Source organism: Ochotona curzoniae, unplaced genomic scaffold (assembly GCF_017591425.1).
Source record: "Ochotona curzoniae isolate NIBS_2020 unplaced genomic scaffold, NIBS_Ocur_1.0 scaffold_461, whole genome shotgun sequence".
Taxonomy (NCBI): Eukaryota; Metazoa; Chordata; class Mammalia; order Lagomorpha; family Ochotonidae; genus Ochotona; species Ochotona curzoniae.
In genome coordinates this window covers 3,470,939-3,489,450 of record NW_024467120.1, presented here as the reverse complement: position 1 = coordinate 3,489,450, position 18,512 = coordinate 3,470,939, and the positions used below count along the sequence as shown (strand labels likewise).

The 18,512-nt window shown below is 51.1% G+C and overlaps 1 protein-coding gene across 3 annotated transcripts in view; it reads right to left on the bottom strand.

Moving 5' to 3' along the window:
- Positions 1–18,512, bottom strand: part of GMPR (guanosine monophosphate reductase) — a 35,955-nt gene that overhangs the window by 8,865 nt on the left and 8,578 nt on the right. For 2 of the 3 annotated variants that reach the window (XM_040967755.1, XM_040967753.1), the window contains exons 3-6: positions 16,518–16,601; positions 14,447–14,620; positions 4,283–4,364; positions 1,866–1,972 (exon numbers count right to left, since the gene is read on the bottom strand). In XM_040967755.1, coding sequence (XP_040823689.1) covers positions 1,866–1,972; positions 4,283–4,364; positions 14,447–14,620; positions 16,518–16,601 — 447 coding nt within the window. The remainder of the gene's footprint in view (positions 1–1,865; positions 1,973–4,282; positions 4,365–14,446; positions 14,621–16,517; positions 16,602–18,512) is intronic. The other variant, XM_040967754.1, reaches the window with a different exon arrangement.

Here is an 18,512-nt window from a genome sequence, read left to right as displayed (position 1 = left end):
ACACTTTGCTCATTTACTTGTGAGTAGTTCCTGCCTGTCCTGAGAATTCCACGTGACTGTAGGAATGAGACACACTCAGAGTCCTCTGGTCATTGCAGCCACTTCAGGAGTGAAACTAGCATATGGAAAAATCCACTCCTCTTCTTTTCAAGTAAAAAGAGAAAAAAAACATGGCTAGTATTTCCATCCTGTGCAAAAAATCAAGGCAGTAAATCCACCAGGATTACTTGCTTTGTTTTTCAAGGCAGTTTATGTTATATTTCAGCACAACAGGTACGTGGGACGTGAGTGCAAGTTCAATCTGTGAGCTGGCAGCACACCTGATTTAAAGCACTTGAGAGAACATGAAAGAGAGAAAAGGAATTCGAGTACCTATACTAGGCAGGACAAGTCATTTTTCCATTTACGCATCGTTAAGAACCTGAAGCTGGTATTTTTGTAGGTGGGGGAAAATGAGATTTGAAAAGGTGGAGTGACTTGCCTGAGGTCACATGACGATCAAAATAGACAAAGAACAGGCATTTGGTCTAGCAGTGAACACCCCACTCCTCACCTTCGAGTGTCTGGGTTTGGGTCCCAGCTCCTGCTCCTGACCACAACCTCCTGCTAATGCTGAGCTGGGGAGGCAGTAATGAGGGCTCAACCAATCGGATCCTTCCACCCCGCCCCCATGAAACCCGGCCGAGCCTGGCTCCTGGCTTCAGCCCTGCCCAACCCTGGCCATGGCAAGCATCTGAGTCAGGAGATGACCATCCTCTTGCAGGCTCTTTCTCCCTGCTTCTCTAATTCTCAAAAAAAAAAGACAACCTTTTAAATATAGAACAATATTAGAACCAATGGTTACCCAGTACCACTTCCCTTCTTAACGTTTCTTGGCATTTGTACCTTTGCCCAAGTTAAACCTATCCTGTCGGCAAAATTTTTCAAGCCTCATAACAAAGTTGTATTATTTGATCAACATTTAAAACTATAATTGTGTGATAAGGAAACGAGTCTCTGGTCACTCCTTAAGGTTCACCTTGATACAGGGTTCCTGAGTGGTCCCCCCACCCACCCGCTGAGGCCCAGGTGAGCACACACAACTCAGAGCCAGCCTTTTAGGTGTATGCACCTGCTGCTCGCATACCATGCCTGGCTCCTGAGCCTCAATGGCACAAAGCACTACATCGGCAATGCCAGTGTCAAGCAAGACAGAGGAGAGGAAAGTGGCAGGATCCGAAACGCCCAACAGGTTTCCTTCCAACAGGCTCAAGACAAGCAGCAGGTGGGAGCAACCTGCTCGGGAAACCCTATCGGACAAGGGCACCTGGCCACTCTGAGCCTGAAGACACTCGGCTGGCCAGACAGACCAAACTGACCAAGAGTCCACTTCCTACCTATGTCCCTGAACCTGAACTCCTAACCCCCTCTAGGCAATCCCTCACCAACAACACAACAACCCCGGCACACACAGGTGGAATCTGAAGGGCTACCATCTTACACCACGGGCATCCTGAGCCCGTGTGCCCAACTGGCATCCCCCAGAACTTCCTCTGCAGGCTCCAGCAGAGGAAGCCTGGCTGAATGTGGCCTGATCACCACACCAAGTTCCCCAGTTGCCATCGATGCTGCTCTCTGGTGTATTACACTGTGAGAGTGGCTAAACTCAGCCTCAGGTCAGGTGCGCTGGGTGGGGATGGGAGCCCCAGCCCACTTCCTCATCCGGGTCGCAGGGCTGAGTATGGGGCTCCTGGGGGACCCACTGCCCTCACTTGCAGAGACAAGCCCAGAGAGAGAAGCAATGGCACAGCCCTGATCGCCTCACCATCCCGGGGCCCCAGTCACCCCACCCCGTGTCACCCAGGGGGCCCTTTCCAGACACTCACAGAGATGATGTGGCCCTTGAGGCCGTGTGCAGAGTCTGCGCACTCGATCACCGCGCTCAGCTGTGGGTAGCCCACCCCCGTCTTGGTGCGAGTGGTACACACGGAACCTGTGCAGAGAAGAGGAGATCCCGGGACAGATGGTCAGTCAGGCAGGAACAGCATGCAACATGGAATGAGCACCATCACTCTCTCACAGCTGCATGCTGGGGACCTGGGAGAGCATTCCTAGGCCAGGGAGCCAGCAGGAGTGGCTAGCAACCACTGAGCCCGGCTATATGATGCCCCTGCCAGAGCCCTCATGACCACCATCAGCTGAGGGCCCAGGTGCCGCCCTGTCAACTCCCCCAAGCCCTACCCCTCCAGGCACACTCTCCTGGAAGGGGCCCCACTCAGAACCTTGCAGTTTGTGGACCTGCAACTTGAGCAAATTCCCTCCCCGCTAAGCCTTGCGTGTGAGCTGCAATTACAAGACACCAACCAGCCCCACAGGGTAGGGGCCGAGGGCAAATGGCACCCCTGCTGTGTTCCTGGCCGACCTTGCTGTCCTCATCTGGCTGCTCTTCCCTCAGGATCCTGCAAGTCCTCCCTGCCAGTCCGTCAGCCAAGACCTTGGGAGAGCCGCAGGACAGGGCATCAGCCCATCCCCCTGCCAGCCCCAATCCTGGCTGCCATCTCCCAGCCAGATCCGGACTGAGCCTCGCCAGGGACTCACTCTGGCCTCTTTGCCACACATCAGATATTAACATCCACACATTAGTCACGGTGGCTGGACCAATCTCCATCTGTGACCCACCTCAGCCTGCTGCTGAGCGCTGACACTCTGCAGTCCCTCTCCCTAACTCAGAGACTCCTGGGACACAATGTTCTTGGTCTCCAAAGCACCTCCCTCTGGACCCAACGTCCCTCCCACCCCAGGCCAGCCTTTCTCATCTTTCAGGCTTCCTCTCGAATGTCACCGCCCTGGGGAAGTGGTTCTTCACAGCACTTATTTTGAGAGCAGGCAGTAAGTCATTAATTGTGTAAGGATGCCGGGAGAGCTACCGCACCCATCACCGCTGAGCACCGAGCCCGGGATGTAGCAACGGCACTAGAAATAGCCACCGGAAGCAAGCATGCACTCCAGAATGAACAAGTCATCCCCGTGCCTGTCTTCACTGCTTTGCTGCAGGTTCAGCGCTATCTCACATCCTCCAGGGAGCAACGTCATGGCCGGCCAGCGTAAGGGAGGCTGTGACCTTCCCCTCCCGCCTGCCAGCCCTGTGTGACGCCTGCTTCCCCTGTGGGTCTGAAGAGACAAGATTAGACGGAGAAGGGAGCCTGCCCTCCTCAGGCCTGGCTGTAGCAGAGAAGCCCCGGGAGGGCAACCTACACAGTCCTCCTGGCCTGCCCCCAGCTGCTGGGCAGAACCCGTGCTCGTTCACTATCTTCTTGGGTACATGGGCGATTAAAAAAAAAGATCTTGCCTGTTTTTTGAGTCCCGATTGGAAATGTATATTTCCTTCTCTGTAAATTGCAGTGTTTTGCTAATCATAGGTACAGAAGAAGTTAATACATGGCAGTCACCACCACTCCACCCCATCCCCTCATTACGAAATAGCATCCCTCGATCTGAGGACAGAGAGACCACACCTGCCTCCTCCATCCACAACACCAATGGGCAGTTCATGAGGACATGGGTAAAGCCCTGTGGCTCATCTGGATCACAGGCAGCTGAGGGTGGCCACTGGCTGGGCAGGAGGACGCTCCAGGCCTGCACAATTAAGCGGCCATGACTGCAGTCCCTCAAACATTCCCACCAACCCGGGTCATGTGTGTGGCCATGAATGACCCACATGTGTTCACCCCTCACCTCCGAGGGTCATCAGAGCCATCTGCATTCTCTTCTTGCACATCAAGATTATTAAACGAGGCTCTCACAGTTGAGCCACTTCCAAACTCCTCACAGGGGTCTAGGGCAGGGAAGGAGCCACCTGCGACACCTAAATCCCACGTGGACACCGGTGTGAGTCCCATTTCCCCCTTCTACTAATGTGCCTGCAAAGCAGCAGGAGACGGCCCAAGTACTTGTTGTGCCTGGGCACCCACCCTGGGCACACCTGGGAGTTTTAGGCTCCTGGTTTTGGTCTGGCCTTGCTCTGGCCATTTATTTGCAGTTACCTGAAGAGTGAAGCAACAGCTGAAAGATCTCTAACTTCACTTTCCAAATAGACTGACACTTAAAAATGAAAATAAAGATCCCAGGGGACATAGGGAGCAGTTCTGTGACACTTCCCTCAGGGATTTATCAGCCATGTTCCTGGCAGCTCAGATCCACAGCCGAGTCCCTCCTGCAATCCCATCCAGCCATCCCAGACCCCCCCAGTGCAGATCCACTTCCTCCCTGCAACACGTTCCCCTGGGCTCTCAGCGCGTCTTACCTGGTCCAACTCCCACTTTGATGATGTCGGCCCCAGAAAGAATAAGCTCCTCCACCATCTCTCCCGTCACCACGTTTCCTGCCTGAGACAAAAGACAGGGTGGGATTCACGGCCAACAACTCCAGGGCAGGCTAGGGGAAGCGAGGGACTCCACGAGAGATGTGTGTCCTGAGGTACCCAAGGAATGCTGAGGGCAGAAAGGGAGTAGAAGCATTGAGCCTAACCCCTGCGTCTCTTCTGCAAGTTGGAAATGGCCGACTTGTTCCGTTCTTGGCCGACAAGAACACAGAACTTGACACTTCCAAAGTACTTCTGGGGAAGACTCCAGGTGAGCCAATGGCACGAGAAGACACAGAACAATTGCATTGTGAAAACAGAAGTGATATGAGTGTACACGGGTCCAGGCTTTCTGAACTGCTCAGCAAGGCACAAACATCAAATAAATGAAACACACACTTCATCATCATCATCTCTAGGGCTGAGCGTAAAATAGTACTTCAGAGAAAGAAAGCAAGCCTTTTTGGGGATTGTCTCAACAGTTGAGGAAATGCTTGGGTGTTCAGCCCAGATGAAGGAGGCAGATGGGCACCTGTGCCACCTACAGATGACACTGTGGCTGTAAAAATAATCACATAAGCCAGGAAGTAGCCACACGTATCAGCCAGAAGGAAGCATCTGGGTTGGAAATGGTACAAGCTCTTTCAACACAGGAATCTGGGAGTGCAGAATGAGTCCTTTTTATTACAACCCGCGGTCCTGTGGATTCTTCAGCTGGCAGAGAAGGTATCTAGCAAAATGCCCTGCCCGGCTTTTTATAACTGTGCAAAGTGTTTTTTGTTTTTCACTTTTTGTGCAAAATGCATCCTACATATCCTACTCATCCTCTTATTTTTTGCACTAAAAGCCCAAGTGTCTTTTCACCAAATGGAATCTTGGAAAGTTAAGTGACAAAGGATGCTGGGAAGAGGCAACCAGGTAGGCTCAAAGTTACTGTAATCCAGACTGCAGCTGACACTGGGAAACGACAGTCTAGAAAGAGGACTAGAGGTCAATCCAACGAGTTCAAGTTGGGGCTGACATTGAGACAGTTACAGCCTGCATCCCACAGAGGTGCCAGAGTGCTCCACTTCTGATCAAGCTCCCTGCTAACGGCCTGGGAAAGCAGAAGATAAGCCGTCTTGGGATCCTGCCACCCACCTCTGAGACCCCAGGGGAACGCCTTCCTTCTGCCTGGCCCAACATGGCCACTGCAGACAACTGGGGCTGAAACAGCAGAAAGCAGGTCTCTCTTCATCTCCTCTGACTTTTATCAAAGGAAAAAAGCCCTAAATTCAGGAAAAAAAAAAACAAAAAAACCTCAAATCTTATAAGGAACGTGGCACTGATAGAAATGTATAGAACTGGCCACGTGCATTTACAACAATCTAAAAAATGTGAATCAAGTGCAGAAAGATTTGCAATGAACCAACGGTCACTCAGCCCTTACTAAAAAATGCTAGAAGCTCACAGAGGAAATGCAGGTGGCTGAAAAAGTGCTCAATGGCAATGAGCCTCGAAAGAAATTCAGGGGCTCACCCGGTAGTGTGGTCTGGCAACTAAAGTCCTCGCCTTGAATGCCCAGGATCCCATATGGGCCCCGGTTCTAATCCTGGCAGCCCACTTCCCATCCAGCTCCCTGCTTGTGGCCTGGGAAGGCAGTCCAGGACGGCCCAAAGCTTTGGGACCCTGTGCCCGTGTGAGAGACCTGGGAGAGGCTTTTCTAGCTACTGGCTTCAGATCGGCACAGCTCTGGCTGTTGTGGCCACTTGGGGAGTGAATCATTGGACGGAAGATCTTCCTCTCTGACTTTGCAAGAAAAATAAATCTTTAAAAAATTCAGATGCCAATGGGGTGCTGCTTTGCCCTTGTACACACCACTGTTATTTGTAAAAGATAATACACACCATCCTAGAGGAATTTTGGCTTCTGTTCAAGATTTTCAGAAAGTAATTCATCCAGACCTAATGAATGCAAAAGCTCCTTTGTACAGGCCTAAGTTTCTCTACCAAGGTAATAATCATAAATGAGGACAGAATGAATTATGTATGATACCGCAAAAACTACAAAGCCAGTCTTCAAACAACTTATGGCCTATTTCTGAGATGTTTTTTAAGAATAGTTTAATGACATGGTAAATGCTCGTATGCCTTTGGTTCAATGCCGGGAGAAACAGTCAGATCTCCATTTTTTTAAAAGTATATGCGTATAATAAAACACACACCAAAATGCTAGCAAACTGTGTCTAGGTGAAAGCACTAGGATTTGTTCCTTCACATGGTCCTGGATGTTACAGCAACAGTTCACTACGCTCAGTGCTGGGGTCCGTGCAGTGGATGTGGGGGACACGAAGGTGTGTAGAGTATTGTTCCACTGCAGGCAGGGTCTCTACAACCACCTGAATGCAGCTCTACCTTCCTTTGCATGGACATCGGACCACCCTGTGGAAGAATTCTAATCCATCCAGGCATTGTTTGCTACTGTGGAGTTGGCCTTTTTACTCAATGTGAGCTTAGAGGTTAATGTCAATAATAAAGTCTTGCAAAAGGGCCTTCTATTATTCCTACTGCCTTGGCTGTCCCCATTGGCCTTATGCTAATCAAGGGACCTGTATTTAGGACCTGTATTCTTTCCTTGATCTTTAGGTTCTCCTTTTCTTTGTGATACAAAATTGAGTTGTAGAATAAAAATCGTAGTAGGAACTTCGACTGTTTTTAGGTGAAACAAACAGCAGAATTATCCTTGGAAACACCCACTTGAGCCAGTTTGATTGTTTCTGTACAAGTAAAGCAGACAGCTTTCCCACTTTGTCCATTATGATCATGAAACTGTAGTGGTCCATATTTTTTTCTCTTTGCGCCTCATCCACGCACCCTCAGCTGGAGCTGGATTCCAGCAGTTCAGAATTAAATGTGAAGGTATTCTGTTTTGTTTTGCTTCTTTCTATAGCACAAGGAACGCCATCAACTCTGTTCCTGGGGAAGAAGTGACTGGAACCTGGGAAATAAGACCAAACATCTTCTCTTATGCTGGCCAACTTGCTAAAAGTCAGACAGCTTGAGAAACTACTCAAGCGTTTCACACAAGTTCATCTCACTATGGGTGCTTTTTCCCCAACCTGGAACCACTGTATTTTCAAGAACCCACTCAAGACACAGTCATTCATCAGCTCACATGGATGTACCAGATGCAGCCATGTGACAGTAAAGCAGGTGGTCATCCCTGAGGCTCCCACGAGACTCTCCATCACTGCTCAGCCACCTGCGCGGCTCCCGGCCACGTGCTCCAAATGTGGTGCCTTCTGCAATGTGGAAAGACCCAGACCGAGGAGACCATGCCTCAAGCATGGGGCACAGCCCTAGAACACTGATAACTGGTTAGGGAAGTTTCCACTGGCAGAAACAAAAGCACCCATTCGAGAATGTTGGGAACCAAGAAGGACAAAACTCGCAAAGAGAGACCTGATCAGAAAGGAGAAGGACAACGTGAGAACATGCAGGCTTCTGTGAAGCCAGGACACCTAAGGCTGAAGGGCTCCTGCTGGGGGCATGCCTGGTGGAGCAGGAGCTGTGAAAGCAGCGATTAAGAAAAACGCCTTCTTTATCTGACCCAAAGCACCTCTCCTGGGGAGCAGATGCAGGCATCAGCAGCAGTAGCGACAGCTGGCACAGTCACTTCCTGGGCAGCTGGGTCACACAGCACACTAGAAACCCTTGTCTGGGACCCTGAGGCAGGCAGGGGGAGGTTGTTGCTCAGTGACCTCTCTCCAGGAAGTTCTGCGCCCCCACCCACCACCGCCAGGTGCCCATTTCAGATGTAACCCCTGCTCCTCAACGGGTAGGTAAGGTGAGAACTGAGCCGATGAGGAATGCTAAAGTCTGGGAGCTTTGTGGTGCCAAGGGTAAAAGCATTGTTTGTGAAGTTGGCAGCCGCCAGGCGTGGCCGCTGGTGTCCCAACTGCTTCATTTTTGTTCCAGCTACCTGTGAATGCATTTGGGCAGATACTGGGGTTCCTGCCACTCAAGGGCGAGACCAGGAAGGAGTTCCTGGTTGCCAGCTCTCCTCTGGCCTTGCTCTGGCCATGGCAGCCTTCTGGGCAGGGAGGCAGCAGCTCTTTGATTCTTCCTTTCCGGAACTGATTTACAAACATTAGTATGTTTTTTAAAAAAGTGTTGATGGTCTTGAATGTTAGGCCCTCCGCTGATGGCATCAGGAGCTGGAGGTCATGACGTCGGAGCCCTCAGGGACAGGGTTGGTGGCCTTGTGGAAGCAGCCATGAACAAGAAAACACAGTGTGGATACAGCGACCCATGAGCCAGGAAGTAGCCAGACACTCAAGCAGCCTTCAGCCTTCTGAACCATGAGAAAGATATTTGATTTTTATCTGTCACCCAGTTTATAGGATTAAGGCATTAGTCCACTAGGAAAAAGTAAAAAGCAAACTGGTCCCCAATCCTTCAGCTTCCCATCAGACCTCCACCTCTATGATGAAATGGACCAAGAAGACCCTGGGGCCAAATGCTAGCCTCATTCTTCCAAGGCGTGACTTGGAAGTCACTGCCACTCCGAGTCTCAGCTGGTCCCGCCATGTAACGGGTCCGCTAGGCCTCACCATGGCCATCTAAAGGCTGGTTCTGGGCCTGGCACCCGGCTCTCAGCAGGTGGTCAGCGGCCACCAAGCCCCCAGCTAAGCCACTCGGTTGACTGGCCTATCCGTTCTCAGTAACTGTAGAGGGATACACACACTAAGATCTGCTGCTTTACCTACCTTTAAGTACACTGAGAGTAGCATGAAGAGTGAAGGAACTTCAAAACAGTCAAGAGAAATGGAATGGAAGGTTAATCTGCATGCAAAAAAATTTAAGTTGATGCAGACAAGGACTCTTCAAAAAGTTAATGAAAACATTAGCGGGGGGTGGGGGGAAGCTATGCCTGGATCTCATTTTTCATTTTTCATCAAAATGCATTTATCCTTTAAGTCTACCTTCTGAGGCAGCATCGTAATTTGCTCGGCTGTGTAGCCATCACCACTACCTGTCTCCATTTTTGTCAACATCTCAAAACTCGAGTTCCAGCCCCACTCAACAGTGATTCCTCTGGTCACGTCTTACTGGTCACTTCTGGGATCCTTTGCCAAAGGAAGCTCTTTTCCAGAGAGGGACAGAGGGCAGGGGTAGGTAGCAAGCTGCTCATCAGCCCCACCAGGAGGTGACGGAATATCACCATGGATACAGGTTCCCGACAAGGTTGTTATACCTTGACAGCACAGGAAATGGCAGTTCTGGCAAGCAAATAGCACCTAACCCTCGAGGCGCTGTCTAGCTTTCTGGACCATGGGTCCAGAAAGAATGCAAACAGAAAAGGCAGGGAACGTGGCCGGAGAGGATGAAGCAGCACTAAAGCACCCCTCGTCCTTCAGGAGAGCAGGTTCCACTGGCCAAGCTGCCCATCGGTGGCTCTAGGCTTGCCAGGAAACGTGCAAGGCACTGCCCATGCACCTTCCTGTGGCTCACAACCTTGTCTGGCCACAACAGCCCAAACGACAGGGATACCCGTCAGGGGATCACCCAGGCTACACCCGCAGCTGCTGGGGGCTCAGCCAAGTGCAGCTGCCATGCTACTGCTCCCGGGAAAGAGACCTGGCCTGCCGTCTCATCTAAACAGAGCGGGTGTCAAGAACCTAACTCCTCCAGACCAGGTCGGACACAGCCACCAGCACAAAGGCACCTTCTCCTGCACCGACAGGTTGAACTTGGCCTGGAGGCAGTTTACTCTGACGGACAGGCCACAGCTTCCCCACCCCAAGTCTTCTGGTCATTGCTGCAGAAACCAGCAAGAGAGATGGACACAGAGCCCAGGGCTCGGCAGATGCTGGATGGCCCTAAATGTTGGCACCTCCCTGAATACTATGGGAGCTTTGTCTGTACTCCTTTCTCACACTTCACTCAGGCTCTGCCTGCAAAAACACCCTTTCCCCCATCTTGCCCAGCCTCCTCCTCTCCGCACAGCCCCACATCCCTGGTCATTTGTCCCCGAGGGTGGCACCTGGGCTCTGTGGATGTCAGCCAGCTCACCTTATTGCTGGGAACAGATGTGAGACACGCTCCACAGCCAGCTGTTGGGAGGCAGCGCATCTGTGCTATCAATTAAAGCAAGGGACACACGGGGCAGGAACCTGGTGTAGTGGTCCAGGTTGGGATGCTCACAGCCTCCCAATGGAGTCCCTGGCTGATCCCACCTCTGCTTCTGTAACCCAGTTTCCTGCTGGTGCACATCCCTGGTGGGGTGGGGGTGGGGACGGCAAGTGATGGCTCAGGGAACCGAGTCCTGGCTACCCACATGAGAGAACTGATTTGAGTTCCAGGCTCCTGCATTTTGCCTGACTAAATTCCTAGCTGTTGTGTGTATTCAGGAATAAACAAAAAAAAAAAAAAGGGAAAAAAAGAAATAGTTATAGCTGTTTCCTTCCTCTTAAAATACGTTCCACCATAGGCCCGGCAGTGTGGCCTAGCAGCTAAAGTCCTCGCCTTGAACACGCCAGGATCCCATATGGGCGCCGGTTCTAATCCCGCCAGCTCCACTTGCCATCCAGCTCCCTGCTTGTGGCCTGGGAAAGCAGTTGAGGATGGCCCAAAGCTGTGGGACCCTGCACCCATGTGGGAGACCCGGAAGAAGTTCCTGGCTCCTGGCTTTGGATTGGCATAGCATCGGCCGTTGCGCTCACTTGGGGAGTGATTCATCGGACGGAAGATCTTCCTCTCTGTCTCTCCTCCTCTCTGTATATCTGACTTTGCAATAAAAATAAATAAATCTTAGAACAAAAAAGAGCCATGGCACCAATGGTATTTCTCTTCATTGGAAAATGCGGGTTTGTGTGCTTTATGATGGCAGCCTGAACAGACTGGCTAGTTAGCTTTCTTAACAGTTTCTGGACTAGTTGCATGGTAGAGACGTGCACAAAAATCAAGGAAAACATTTAGGGAGCAGCGTGACTGTGAACTCTGGGAATGGGGCAGTTCCAGAGAGGTGACATACAGCGACACAGGGATCTGCACAAGGTGACGGATGGAGCAAAAGTGGCCGCAAGACACAGCCGGGACCACCACAGCACTAGGCAGTCAACCCCAACCAAACGAAGCCGTGTCATTCAGGAACACCTGAGCGCATGGCAAGAACAGACATCTGCCAAGAGGGAGGAGCCTCCCAACATCACACTGGGGGCTCAGTCAGATACAAGGACCTATTCTATGATTATCAAAAACAAGAAAAACAAAAAACCCACCCATTTGGATATATTTCAAATGTGTCATATTTCATCGTCTGTACAACAAACTACTACGAAAAAGAAAATAGAACCACTACCTCACCTCCCTGGTTAAGTTCCCCCGTGACACTGCATCACTCACTTGTGAGCCCAGTGGCAGTAATGAGAACAGCTCATCCCTCATCAACTCCTGCCACCTCCAGGGCCAGTGAGACATGGTGACCTGGGTACAGCCAGTCAGTCTCCACCTCCTGTTCGCAGGAAAAAACACACAAGAGATGCCTCTTCTACCCGGCAAGGATCTGTAAAGCTCTCGTGTCTGTTCCACGCTGAGTTTTGGAGAATGGATGTTCATTTTTGGTCTCGAGAGCCAGAGCGCCCTAGCTCCCAAACACTTGGGGATGGAACCGGACGAAGGCAGAAGGCAAGAACATGACCCAGGCCACCCACATGGGTGGCAGGGACCCTGTGGCTTGACTGTCCATTGAGTGTACATTAGCAGGGGAGGCCCTGGGGAGCTGGGCTGGACCCCACACGCTGTTCCCGGGCTCCCGGCTCCCAGCGCAGCTATGGGGGTCTCTGTTCTGAGTCCGACTTTCTGCTCACTCCCATGTGTCCCCAGGAGTGAGGGCTCATGGAGGGGCTGGAGCCAGCTGGGGCCCCAGGACGGATACCCAGCAATGCTGGGTCAGGATGGAGTCCTCTCATCCTGTACCAGGCCAACCCAGCACCCCCATCTACGAGGGAGTCGGTTCTGTCACAAGAAATGGGGTGGCGGGACAGGCATGGGAGAGAGACCCAACTCCTTCAAAACATTCAACAGTTTTCAAAACACAGCGAGGCCGACAGCATGCTCACAGGGGATAAAACCAATCTGCTGCTTCCTGCCCCATCCTCACATTGCTAACAGCCGGTTGACTTTGGAACAATTCTTCATCCTTTCCTCCCATTTGGAGAATATAAAAGACTATACGTTCTTAGACTCAACAGGGGATTCAACCCCATACAGGGAAATAACCCCTGCCATTTGGCTCCTGTACAATGATGAAATGTGCAAAGGTTAAAAAAAAAAAGAAAAATTATCTTCTGATCAGCCCAAGTGCTCTAATAATGTAGATCAGTAAAGACAGCATACTTGTAGCATGGAACTTTCCAGAAATACCACTTTAACCATTGGAGCTTCTATTTCCTCTTTTTTATCTTCTGAAAATTCACTTTTCCAAGAAGCCATCACGGCACATAACTAGTGAATAACGTGAATTATTAGGAAGACACAGAAAAGGACAGAAAATCCAGGAGAAAAAAGTCCCAGATAAGGACACACCAATATCCAATGCTGCCTCTCATGAAATCCTCATAAGTCCAACTCTCACAGCGCAACGTTCCACTGACAGGCAGAGGTACAGCACACAGGGCCATGCACATGGTTCCAGTTTTCAAACATGAGGAGAATGTGTGAAGTGGACATAGAAAATGGAATTAAAACTTAGGGTCCTGGGCCCAGCATGGTAGACTAGAAGCTAAAGTCCTCACCTTGAATGCGCCAGGCAGGGTCCTACATGGGCACAGGTTCTAATCCCAGCAGTCCCGTTTCCCAACCAGCTCCCTGCTTGTGGCCCGAGAAATCAGTCGAGGACGACCCAAAGCCTTGGCACCCTGCACCCATGTGGCAGACCTGAAAGAAGCTACAGGCTCCTGGTTTCGGACTGCCGAAGCCCCAGCTGTTGAGGTCACTTGGGGCGTGAACCAGTGGACAGAAGATCCTCCTCTCCATTTCTCCTCTCTATATCTGCCTGCCTTCCCAATAAAAATAAATAAATCCCAGGTCTAGCACAATAGCTCAGTGGTTAAATCCTTTTCTTGCAAGTGCTGAGATCCCATATGGGCACTGGGAAAGAAGTAGAGGATGAACCAAAGCCTTAAGTCCCTGTGGGACCAGAAAAAAACCTCCTGGCTCCTGGCTTCAGATCAGCTCATTTCTGGCCATTGTGGCCACTTGGGGAGTGAACCAGTACATGGAAGATCTTTCTCTCTCTCCTTCTCTCTGAACATCTGCCTTTCCAATAAAGATAAATCTTTCAAGAAAAAACAAGTTTAGGGACCAATGTTGCTACACTGGCATCCCAGCCCAAGGTCCAGCTGCTCCCCTTCCGATCCAGCTGCCTGCTAAGATGCCTAGGAAACAGCAGGCGACCCCAGTGCTTTGGTCCTGCCGCCCACATGGGAGACCTGCGCAGAGTTCTCACACTGGTTCTGGCCTGGCTTAGCCTGGGCATTGCAGCCTTTTGGGAGTGAACCAGTGGATACAGAACATCTGTCTTCAGACATCTCCCTGTAACTCTTAAAAATTTTCAAAAAGTTTACTTTGATGCAACAAACTCTGATGTCTACATGTATGGGGGTGTTCAAGAACCCCACACACAGAGAGAATAACTACACATGGCTTTCAGAATGTTTGTGCACCAATCTTTCAATTCCACTTTTCCATGATTTTTTCTGAAGTATTCTCATATATTCTGTTATGGAGTAACATGGACCTTTAATTTTTTTTTAAGTGATTTTTATTGGAAAGGCATATTTACTAATAAAAGGAGAGACATCAAGAGAGATCTTCCATCTGCTGATTCACTCCCCACAAATGGCCAGAGCTGAGCTGGTCCAAAGCTGGAAACCAGGAGCTTCTTCTGGGACTCCCATGCAGGTGCAGGGTCCCAAGGCTTTGGGCCGTCCTCCACTGCTTTCTCAGCAGTACTGTCAACCTTTTAATAAGGGAGGCACCAAATGTTCTTATAGAGAATCCAGCCGCACTCACAGCCCCCCATCCCTTCTGCTTCCCCATCTCGAGACTGCTGCACCGCACCTACCATGATGGTGTGTTCTGGAAACTTGGCACGGACGAGTTTCACGAATTCCACAAAATGTTCCGAGTACCCGTTAGCCACGTCCAGGCAGATAAACTTCACCTGCGGCACAGCTTCCAGGATGCTGCTCATCTTCTCCAGGTCGCTCTGCCCACTGCCCGAACTCACGGCCACGTGCTGCGCCAAAACACACCAGGAAGGACAGACATGAACCGTGGCATCCAGACACACCTACACCAGAGACAAGCAGGGTCCCTTGGGTCCCAACCCGATGCACAGGGGGACTGACCTAGAGCTTCACAGCAGCAGAGGTCAAGGAGATGTGTCCACGCAAGGACCTGAGCTTTGAGCCCATCACCTTCCCTGCCGCCCCCCCCGCAAAGCTCCCAATGCTTGAACCCTAACCTCAGCTAGTCAGAACAAGATGCCTCCTTGGCTTCCATTTCCTTTGCTCAGGCTCTCTCTGCAATGCAGAATTATGAAGCTGCTGGTACAAACGTGTTGTATCAAGACCAACAGGAGACACAAGGGTTTCCAGGAGGACCGGGGGGCAGGCAGTTAACTCATGCCAAGGCTGCCACTTCCCGCTCCACGTGTCATTGGGGAGCAGGAGAGGGAGTCTGGGATGCCCCCCCACACATTCCTTCCAGTTTTCAGCTTCACTCCCCTCTCCAAGAATACTAAGTAAACTCATGTCCCCAGTAACTCGGATTATAACATACCGTTACCATCTTTCTGTTTTATTACTTGGGTTGTTCATCTTATATAAATTAATCTTGATCATGAGTGTGTCCATTTAGGGAAAACACAGCATGGTTGTATACCATCTGTGGTTTCAGGTACCCACTGGGAGTGGCCACAACAGGGGTGGCCATGCACAACAGGCCACAGGAGCAAATGTGACCCTGCCCAAGCAGCTGCAGGTTGCTCCAATTCAGGCAGCAGCTCCTGAAGAAACAGGCCCAGCGTGATCCTGACTTGCACAAGTTTAAACCTGAAGCCACACAGCTTCCTCTGTAATACCTTCTCCCCCACAGCACCTTGAACCCCAAGCCTTCTCAGAAAAATCAACCCTTTGGGAAGACCTCTTTTTTACCACTCAGTGCCTTTAGCAAGTAAAGCCATGGGCCAGCCTCTTGCCTTGAACTTGAGCTGCACGTTTTCCCCTTCGTTGTCTGTCCACCCTCCCCCACCCCATCGCCAACACACACCCTCTAGGGGAACCCACAGTCACAGATGAGGGACCCGCCAACCTCCTCTGTCACCTCCCCACGGGACAGCAAGGCAGCCAGTACCTAGAGCCCAGCTTTCAGCTTCACCTCAGCCTTGGCAGGCATCAGAGGAGCTTCCTCTCCTCTCTGTGTCTGACTCTAAGCAATTTCAGTTCATAAAAACATGGGCTTCGGGGTTGGTACGGGGACAGAGCTGGTAGAGCTGGCACTTGCAGTGCCAGCATCTCACATGGGTGTTGGTTCAGGGTCTCAATCCGGCTCCCTCTGGTGTGTCTGCAGTTGTAGGAGAAGCAGCAGAGGATGGCTCAAGAGCTTGGGCCCCTGCACCCGCAATGGGAGACCCAGAGGATACTCCTGGCTCTTGGCTTGAGGCTAGTGCAGCTCTGGCCATTGCTGCCATCTGACAGCACTCAGTCATTGGAACACATCCCTCTCCCTCTAGTTCTACTTTTCCAAAAGACAACTGGGGTGGTGGGGTGAGGGGAGGACTAAAAGATAATTTTATCTTGGTGAAAAACTTTTTGAAATCCACGCATGCTTTTTCATAACACACATTTCCAGAAGCTATTTGAAGACTGCTTATGTACGAGGATTTCAAGCACTTGTGCACTAACATACTCACTTTTTAATCCAATTCTCCATGTACTTCTTGAAGCATCTGTTCACCTTTTGAAGGTCCATAGAGGCAAGTCCTAGGATTTTCCTCATATGCTGAGGGATAGATCTGCTCAGCAGGTCCCAGCCATCTCCCCATACACCTTTCTGCTCCTTCAAATCCTCTTTGCAACCCAAAGGCCTCCCCCATGCAGCACCTGTCATTTAACCATGGAACCGGGGCGCACCTGCAGGCACTCCGGGTGGTTGGTGGCAAACAGCTTCCAGTCGTCCAGGGAGTAATGCTTATGGATTGCCGTGAACATGGAGTGCTAGAAAATAAAAGGCAGCATCAGGAGGGGATGTCAGGGGACCCCGCGAGACAAAGGCATCGGGCCTGCCTGCCATGCACACTTGGTTTGCTTGGAATACGTTGCTAGAAGCAGGAGACAAAGGTGGAACCTATGAAATCTCAGAGACTCTTCCAGGAGGCAGGGGAGCACGGGAGGACATCTCAGAGTCCTTGCCAGCCCACCACGGCTCCGGCCAAGAGCAACACAGCTGGTAAACACGGCCGAGCACGAGGCAGCTCCCCTGCCCAGAAGGGTCACCCCAAGATGACTGTTTAACCAACCCTTCTGAACCTCGCTTTGTACCTAAAAGCTTTGTGTTCACAATCTCAATACCTCTTGCTGAAGCTAAAGACACGTGGTGGGCTGTATTCTTGAGGCAGGTCCACCTTCGCGTAAGCATTAAAATCCCAAGTCCGTGACCCTGCATTTGCTACTGCTGCATCAATGCTCAGCAGACAGTAAATCTCAGAAGTACGAAGGGTACTTGTCATTAGCTTCATAGTCAGCCACAGAGATTAAGTAATTTAGCAACTGCTGGACTTGTAAGGAACAAGGGCCACACAGATTCGGCCCTTGCCTTGGACAATCACCTCTCAAACTTCTCTGGGCTGGCCCATGCCCCGTCTGCAATTCCCATCCCAAGGTTCTCGAGGATTCGGTTAACTTGCATGAACTCTGCAGAATGCAGATTTAAGGATCTGTGGTCCCCACGCACGGCTCACAGTCAGTGCTCACTGATCAGCCAGAAGATGTCCCATGAGCAGAGGAAGGGTGAGCCAGTTCTGACTTTTCCACGGACTAATAATCCAGTGTCTGAATCAGCCAAGCAGTTTACTGCTCCCCAATTCCCACCCCACCACTTTTCCACAAACAGAATTCATCAGTCACCATGGCTGATGACAGTACAGGAAGGAAAAAGATGGAGACAGAAATACCACATCCCTCCAGCGATTAACTGGCCAGGCTCTGCACTGGAGCGCGGAGGGGCTGACACACCGTACGAGCAATCCTGGAGTCAGCCGGACCTCCTACCGCGGCACTGGAGCTGCTGATGTGTCCGGGAATCGTTCCCTTCTAATCACCGGCTAATAATGAACCCAGCAGCTCCTGCAGAGACCCACTGTCCTCAGCAGGATGCTCCTTCAGCTAATTGGATTTACCTTTTCACTTGGCAGGCATTGCCAACAGAAACAGACACACAACCCCAGCCCACCCGTGGCGACAAACATGCCCTATCCAGCTGCGTGTGACAAAGGTCCTACCCACCAGTGGTTCTTCTTTTGTTGTTCCCGAGACCAGGGGACTAGTTACTCCCTTATAGAAAGTCAGACCTGTAAGCCGGCTTGTCCCAGGACATACCAGCTTACTTGGGGGGAGGGGGTGAACTTGGTGGCCCTGGCAGCCTTTTGGGTTTGGAGCTGGGTTCTCCAGCCACCTGGCTGAAGGCCTGGCCATGGGGAAGGAAGCACCCTTCCTCTCCACCTCTGCCTCAGAGTCCTTTTCTGGGCAAGCAGTTAAGAAGGAAGAGATGCACTATATCAAGCAGTGTTCGTTACAGGTTTTCCACAGGATTATGCAGTGGATGCCGTAGCACTGGGTGCACGCTAAGTAAGGAGCTCCATCGGGACTTCTAGAGCAACGCTGCTCTTCCGTAATATGGCACCTGTCATAGTGTCTAGCTTCTCCATGTCTAATTTCTAAAACCATCACAGGCTTTCTCACAGAAGAACTGGGTGCCGATCCAGACCATGTCACGGCCTGCAGAGCACACACACTGTCCACCTCCTCACTGCACAGCAAGTAAACCGTCCCCTGTGACAGCCAGGCTCCAGGAGACTGGCCCAGGTGCCTCCCTCGTCTCCACTGCCATGTAAAGCTCAGGTGGGCTCC